The sequence below is a fragment of the Tupaia chinensis genome, unplaced genomic scaffold (genome assembly GCF_000334495.1).
Source record: "Tupaia chinensis unplaced genomic scaffold, TupChi_1.0 Scaffold000646_1, whole genome shotgun sequence".
In the NCBI taxonomy this organism is placed as follows: Eukaryota; Metazoa; Chordata; class Mammalia; order Scandentia; family Tupaiidae; genus Tupaia; species Tupaia belangeri.
Window position 1 is genome coordinate 2,654,503 of NW_006160167.1, and position 8,292 is coordinate 2,662,794.

Genomic DNA, 8,292 nt, shown 5'->3' on the forward strand with positions numbered 1-8,292 from the left:
TTTTTTCCTTTAAACCCTCCCCCCCCCCCCCCCCCTTTTTCCCCGGCTTTCCTCCTATGTCTTTTTCCTTCCAGAGGAGCTTACACCAGCCCTAGGATGCCTGCCCTTTCATCCTCATCTGTGCCAGCATTGCCTCCCTCGCCGGGTCTGTGAGGCCATGTTTGTCTCCATTCTTCTGACTGCGTCGGCCTGTGAGTGGCAGACACCGTCATCTGCTCGGGAGAATTTAGCCAGGAGGATGGTTATATTGATAAATGAGGCCACAGGGGAGGGAAATCTTGCCAGCTTTCAGATCAGCCATATCTACTGAATGCGCCACCCATATAACTAGAAATGGTAGTTAAATGTTCTCCTAAAATAAGAGATAATGACCATGTAAGTGTACTGTTTAAGCTCTTCCCTCAAGAGGGGGTGTTTGTTTTTCCTCTTAAGATGCAAGGCATCCTGGCCCCCAAAATACCCCCAAATATCCATTTATACCTCTGCCAGAGGGAGAGCAGCTAGAGAGAGAAGTAGAGTTAACCCCCCTCCGTGGGAATGCAAGGCCTGCAGTGAGGTTCGAGAGCTTTCTCAGTGGAGCACTTTGACCTGCCGCTTCCTATCTTGGCCTCAGCAAGCCCAGGGGCAAGGTTGACACAGGTCCCAGCCCCCCTGCAGCTTCCTCAGAGGAGGACCCCTACTGCCGCATAGTGTGGTGGGGACCCCATGTGCCCTGTACTCCTACATGCCCTGCATGAAGTACTACAACCTCATGGTCCCAGGAGAAGAGAAGCCACAGTGAGGAGCCACCCAGCTTCACAAAAGGAGCAAAAATGAGCAGAGAGTAGCCCTAAAGCCAAATGGGACCAATGTGATTTTTCTAATAATTTTTAATCACAGGAATTTGGATCAGGTGTAAATTGTTTAAAGCCCGAAAGAGACACCTGCAGATAACTTTAAAATTCCATTCACTTGGAAAAGATACTAGCCCAAGCACTTCCTTGGTACTGTTGTCCCTAAAACTGTCATTGACTGGGGCTGAGTGCCGAAGAGAAAGAACTGATACCAAATAAAAGCTTGTTTTCAAGCAGTTTCTCTGCTGTGCTTAAAAATAAATTAAGGATATTGGGATGTGCTCCCTGCTATAAGGAGGACACGAGGGCATGCAGAAGGTCTGTTTTTACATTGAGGTGAGCTGGGCTGGGCTTTAAGGGTGAACTCGTTCAACCTCATTTTGCAACAGTGGAAAGTGAGACTCAGAGACACTGGGTGCTGTGCCTACTGTAGCAGCCTGGCAGGCAAAACCGAGCAGAGCCATTAGCCCAGTGCCCTCCCTACTGATTAACATGGGCCTAAAACAGTCCGACTCCAAGTCTGAGTGAAGTAGTGCTAAGAACTGGCTCCATTGACCTGCCAGCAGTATTCACAGCCGGCCAGGACATTCAGAGTCACCCCAACCTATCAGGAAGCAACTTCAGCAGCAGGGAAAGGGACAACCGGGACAAGGTGCAGTTGTCACGGCAGGCCATCAGAGGTGCTGAGCTCAACAGTGTGCCAGAGGAAGACCCCACAGGGTCTCTGTTTCACTAGACTCCAAGCATACATAACCATTAAAGCAGGCTAGTGGCTCTAGATCCTGGGGCTGGGGTGGGGAGAAGGACCCCCAGTCCTATCTGCCTGCAAAGAACAAACGTTTCCTTCCCAACAATTGCTCAAATCCCCAGCCTTCCTCTGGACATCGGCCCCAACTTCAAATGCCTTTGCTGTGTTTGCCACTCTGTATGTAACTGAAGTATCTTGAAAAAGCATAAATAATTCTTGCCATTTAATCTGTGTACTTTTCAAGGCTGGAGACCTAGTGTGTCAGTGTCACTCCTCGCTCCCCAGTCGAGGCACGGAGATGAAAGTGCAGCCGTCAGACATAACGGTTTAGCAGAGCCTGCATCAATACTTGCACGGTAGTGTGTTAATGAGTGTTAACACTGACATTGCAAATACAGCGTTCTCAGTTTTTAAAATTACAAGTCTGTAACAAGTCATGCTGTTAGAACATACAAGGTATACCAGTTAAGCCTTCAAGTAGATAACACACAGCCCGTACAGATCACCGCTTTCCCAAAGTGCATAACAAATCATTTTCTTTAAAATGAGGCAAGAATTAGCAGGTAGCTCAATTATTTGAGTGCTAATAAGTAGAAATGACAAATCCAAGTATTAAATATCAATTACTACCTCATGAGCTACAAATTAGCTCGGCATTACAACATGCCCCTCGTTAGCAGCAAACCCAGGACCTGTGGGGGTTTGGCGGGAAACACAAACCTGTAAGTGACGTGCATCTGGGCAACAGGCAGGTGCCGCTGCCCAGCCGAGCGCTTTCACAGTGCTCCGCACGTATGTTGTGAAAACGTCTCGCCATTATTTGTCCCAGTGGCATCGCAAATACCTACCTTCGAATTTTGGGAGTGAGTGAAGCCGTGATCAAGCTGACAACTAGAAATAAGTGATCTTCGGTTTCTACTATCCCCCTAAAGATTTATGGGTCAGTCTGACAGCCTGTTGGACAAAGATGTCACCTCACACTTGGAACCTTTATGCCAAGAACAGAGCAGAAAATTAACCTGCCCTCCCTGGTTAGCTTCATGGACCAGAACGAACTCTCTAGCAAGGTCAAAGACCCCATCAAGATCATTTGTGAACTCCATATCCTGTGATATTTGATGGATAAGATGATTTCTTCCCGGGTCAGAGTTCAGACTGTGTGTTTCATGGGAATGAAGTCCAGTGTTGGAGTCACCCGGGTTGCTCACTCTCCCAGTTATCTAAAACCACTACTTAGTGCCATTAGGACAGTCTCATGCTCAGGAGTGACTGAAGGTCCAGATGGGCAAAGTAATATTTTAAAGAAGTAAATATATATACATATATGTACAAGAAATGTTAAAAAGACAGTCTCTAAAGCACTTTGGGATTCCCCCAATGAAAGGCACCAGATAAATGCAAGTCATTACCAAAAAGAAAAGTCAAGTTTTCCAGCTTTCACATCTGCACAGGGTATCCACTAGGGGTACCTCTATTTTAGTGGTAAGCCTACTTGTTTAGAAAAATACTCATAGGAGTAATTGAGTTATTCTGCCTCTTTCCTTGTTTCCACTTTGCACAAGCTTCACGGTCAGTGACCATGGCTACCACGCTCAGTGACCTAATACCATCAGCCTTGGCCAACAGAAATCTCCCACAAGCTGTACCATCACCTGCCTCCAGTGCAGCTGGGGATGATTTTGTAAATTTTCTGCTTTTGAGTGCTGGAAACATCAGCCAAAGCCAACTGTTTCATGCCCAAATTCTGAAAACTAATCCTGCTCTTCTGACTTAGAGGCAGACTGCCCCTAAGTCATCTCAGCAATCCTGATGTAGAAACAGGTGTAGCCACATCTGCATATAAGCACTAGGAGGTGGTCACCTCCCTGCCCTCCATGAGACTCCAGTCTAATGCAAGAGTTTGAACTAGGGACTCAAGAGCACACGTGGCTAGTGCATTCATCCAACAAATCACACACACCATAGTTGCTATGGCAACTCTAAGTACACAAAGCCCTCCAAGAAGATCCTCTTCACAGCCCTGTGAGGTATGTATTATCCTCAACCAACAACAATCACAAAATGGATCTCTTAAGAGGAGGCCCAAGACTTGAATAAAAAGGCTGCCTAACTTCATGCTTAGACCCCTGGTTTCTGCAGCCTTTACAAAGACTGGTCGATAAGAAACCCACCTGGAAAACTATCAGTTATCTAAAGGATGATGGCGAAGAATGAGCTGCCAAAGGGACCCAGGTTCCCCTTGACAATGATAGTGCTAGTTCACTAAAGAAGAGGAAGCGGCCCTTTGGAGAAGGAGAGTCTCTCTTCAGCCTAAGTTTAGAAGTTTAAAGGCCTTTTTGATAGCGTTAAGCTTTTCAAAAAGTTTACACAATTTTATGCCATTTTACAAAGAAGCAATTTCTCATTTTACAACTCTTGCCTTTCTCCTGGCTTTTATCCACCCTCCCCCAACAAAAGGCAGTTGGGATAGAAATAAAAGCTATGTGTTTCCTGCCCGGATTGGCCACCCGACCTGTGCACGTCTATGTTTGAGTACATGCTTCGATGCCACCGGGTTTCCATGTCGTGGCAGGAACTCCAGGGCAATCATCACATCGTATACAACACACTGTATCCTAGAAGCAACATTATCTGAGTAAAGTCTGCTTGGAAATAAAAGCACTCTCATTTTATGAGTTCTCAAAGCAGGCGACAAAAGTATTAAAGGTACTGTGCTTGCTAGCAACCCAACGATGTTCACCTCCGGGAGACAATACAACAGGAAATCTTATTTTAGTTGAGAAAGACAACACAACCTTATTCCTAAACATCTCTGAAAAACAAGTATTCCAAGATCATGCGAATATCTGAGACATAGCAAAAATTTGGTCAAATGGCCTACACAAGGAACTTCAGCCAGAAATAAATGTCTCTACGATCACCCTAGGAAAGATGGAGGCCTGACAATGAAAGAAAGGTCTCGGCTTGCACTGACTCGGCGTTAAGCATCCTGGGTCTAGATTTAACTGAAGCTCCTGTCCCTAAGTGCATCTACTTGTAGAAAATTTTTCGATTTTCACTACATGTTGAACAGAGTAACATTCTCTAGAGTGACATTTACGAGATAAACATCAGTGTACATCGTTCTAAAGACAATGGGTGCATCCATGCAGCCACAGGGCTATAGGTCATTTATAAGGACAGCTCACAGACTTGGCACTGGTCGTGTACGCGCAACTTTGCATTCTCTTTGTTTTGGTATTAAAACGAAGTGAAAGCCATGGATAAAGAACTGAGATTTTGTTGTCACGTGACGGGGAGCAAAATCTCATGATATCCTTGCTGACCGCATAGATGCGTTTCCACTAGGTAGACATGTGGGGGCTTTTGGAACAGAACTCACACAACAACCTGAGTAACAGGAGCACAGACAACTCACAGACGGCACTGGGCCACGAGCACTAGAATAGTGTACACAGTGAACAGAAAAGTTAGCATTCTGGGTACGGTACTCATCCGGCGGAAAGGTGAACATTTTATGCTCACAGTGCAAAGACCAGTGAGTGTCATTCGCTGAAAGGGGCAAAGGCCTGGTGTCAGACACACCACCCTTTAAAAATGATTCTGACTATTGTCAAAGCGACCTTGGGCACATATCCCATGCAGCTCTCCCCTCTGTGGTCGGACATACTCCTTAGGCCATAACCCTGAGGTGCCTGGACTATGCCAGAGACCTAAGAGGCAGCTCAGCAATGTAGGTTTGAGGGTGACAAGTCCTCCTCGCTAATGGAGGGAATCATTTAAACTTAGTTCACTTGGTGAGCTCCTGCTCATGTTCGTCAGGCTTGCCATGAGGGATTTAACTTTATGAGCATAGTAGTCCCTTAAATTGACCGATGGGACCTCCTTCATTCCATCTCCAAAGTCGCAGCTGCGCATGGCACTCTCAAGCTGCTTCTGGCGCCGATAGAAGTGGGAAAACTTATTGAAGATCAAGGTGATAGGCAGTACGACCACGAGGATACCTGCCAAGATGCAGGCAGAGGCAGTCAGCTTCCCTGCTGTGGTTCCCGGGACCACATCCCCATACCCCACTGTGGTCATGCTGACAGTGGCCCACCACCAGCAGGCAGGGATGGTGGCCAGGCCCTCGTTCTCCTCCTTTTCAATGGTGTAGGCCACCACAGAGAAAATGGAGATGCCCACGGAGAGGTAGAGCAAAAGCAGCCCCACTTCTTTGTAGCTGTATTTCAAGGTGGCCCCCAGGGAGCGCAGGCCGGTGGAGTGTCTGGCCAGCTTTAAGATGCGGAAGATCCTCATCAGCCTCAGGACCTGGGCCACCCTGCCCAAGTTGGCCAAGGCCGGGGAACTTTCCACCACCAGGTTCACCACCAGAGTGATGTAAAAGGGGATGATGGACATGAGGTCGATCAGATTGAGGGCATTCTTGAAGAACTTGAGGAAGTCAGGGGCCACAGCAAACCTGGCCACCAACTCAAATGTGAACCAAGCGATTCCAAAGTGCTCCACGATTTCGAACCTCGGGTCCTCGCCTGGGTTGCCCTGGCTGTCAGGGATCTGGAAGTCCGGCAGACTATTGAGGCACATGGTGATGATGGAGCCCAGCACCACCAGGATGGACAGGATGCTGAAGACCCTGCTCAGGACCGAGTAGCCAGGGTTGTCTAGCGCAAGCCACAGCTGCCTGCGGAAGTTGCCCAGGGGCTGCCCGTCAAACTTGGAGGCGTCGTTGTAGAAGGCTAGGATTTCATCGAAGGAGGACGTGGTGCTCTCCTGGTCGCTCTGCTCGTCCCACTTCTCCTGCTCCGGCTCCACTTTGCGGCCGTGGTAACTGTAGCTGCAGCAGGAGTCAATGAAGAACTCATTGATACCCCAGTACTCGATCTCCTGGCTGAAGGAGAAGACGCACAGCTCGGCCATGACGTGCAGCTTGCCAGTGTGGTAGAAATGCAGCACGTAGGGGAAGAGCTCAGGGTTGCGGTCGAAGTAGAACTCGCGCTGGACGTCGTCGTAGTCGTCGCAGAGCTCCAGGATGGCCTCGCGCGAGTGGCAGAGCAGCAGGCGGCCCAGGCGCGTCTCAGGGAAGCGCAGCAACGTGTGCGAGCGCAGCCTCCTCTTGAAGCCGCCCACGTTGATGCGGATCTCTCCATCCTCGACGTTGGCCTCGGACACGTCCCACAGGCTCTGGCCGGTCATGCTGGAGACGCCCAGCCGCCCGCGCCGCGCGGGGGCGCTACACCTGGAAGCGGAGGGAACGCCGTTGTCGTGAGCGCCCGGCCCCAGAGCCCTCTCTTTCTCTCCACCGGTCTCTGGCGGGCACAGTCGTCTCCAGGGGGCTCTCTGGGTGCTGAAGGGACCTGGGGTGGGAGAGCCGTTCTGCGGGATTTGGACCCCTCCCAAGGAAAGGCTGGGAGGGGTACGTTTCCACTAGCATGGCCGCGCCTGCAGCCCCCTCTCCGAGGGTCCTGGAAATCTTTTTGTTTGCCTGGGGGACACCCCCGCCGTTCTGAGAGCCCAGGGGAGCTGCGTGCTGACCTTGCCCGTGGGCAGGCGGAGGAGACGCCCCCGCCCGCTCGCCGCAGACAGGCGGGACCGGAGCTGAGATATGCACCGGCAGGGCTGGGCCGAGATGAGGGGCGCGTAGCTTTGGCAGGGGGGCGGGGAAATTCACCATCCGAGTTTGTAGACCCCGGCCGGGGGGAAGGGGGACGGGCCGGCGTCTCCTGTGTCCCGCCTCCACGACTGGAACCCCCACGCCCCCCACCCCGGGTCCTCTCGCCTTCCTGGCGCTGTGCCCCGGGGCCGCGTGCACTGCGCCTTACCCAGTGGGGCTACCCTGGCTCTCCCTGCGGGTTTTGGAAGCGCTTACCTGGGAGCACTGGCGCCTGCGGCCGAGGCCGGCGGGAAACTTCCCCGACCTGCTGGCGAGCATCGCGGCGGTCGCCGCTGCTAGCTGGCTGTGCGTGTGCGCGCGGGTGCGAGTGTGTGTGCGCCTGTGTGTGCGCCCGGCGGGCCGGCGGGCGGGGTCCGCCGTGAGTCTCCTGCTGTCTCGGGCCAGGAACGCCGCCGCTGCCTGCAGTTACCGGAGGCTCACAGGTGGCTGCGTGACACAGACGCTCGCAGAGCGCCCCCCCGCCACCCGGGATCCGCGCGCCGCTCACCCCGAGAGAGGCAAGAGCCCACGCCGCCGGCGCCCGCGGAACCGGAGCGGGAGCGGAGCCGGTGCGCCTTGGCTCGGCCCTGCGATGGGCGCGGCGCGGTGGTGCTGAACGGACAGCTCCGCGCGCTTCAGCCCGGGGCGCGGCCTCGGCCCCAGACTCTGAAGATGCTGCCGCCGCCGCGTCTCTGAGCTCCTCTGACGCGTCACAGCGACCCCCTTATGTCCCTGGCTCGGCTCTGGGCCGGCACCTTTGCCTGTCCCCTACCCATCCCCCAGTGACAGCTGTTATCACCACCACCCCCAGGCAGGCAGAGGGCTGCCTACGGTGACCTTTTCCCACTGAGTCTGGCGAGAGCTGGGAGCAGCTTGCACGTGCCCAGGAGTAGGGCAAGACGGGAGGAACTCCTGGTTCCCTCTTTCCAAGACCAGATGAAAGTTTCCTGAAGCTCAAGGGTGGGGTTGTTGGGGAACAGGAACTGGAGGGGAGACGAGGGGGCCGAGAAATCCCAGGTCGAACTCAACTTAGCTTGCAGGGGCGGGAGCTCAGGCCC

The 8,292-nt window shown here is 52.3% G+C and overlaps 1 protein-coding gene across 1 annotated transcript; it reads right to left on the reverse strand.

The window, feature by feature from the left end:
- Positions 1 to 3,579: 3,579 nt before the first annotated feature.
- On the reverse strand, positions 3,580 to 7,663 carry KCNS2 (potassium voltage-gated channel modifier subfamily S member 2). Its single transcript, XM_006159716.2, has 2 exons — positions 7,451 to 7,663; positions 3,580 to 6,820 (listed from the first exon to the last, which is right to left on the reverse strand). Exon 2 carries the CDS (start codon positions 6,775 to 6,777, stop codon positions 5,344 to 5,346), a length of 1,434 nt encoding a protein of 477 aa, XP_006159778.1. The 5' UTR covers positions 6,778 to 6,820; positions 7,451 to 7,663; the 3' UTR covers positions 3,580 to 5,343.
- Positions 7,664 to 8,292: the final 629 nt, after the last annotated feature.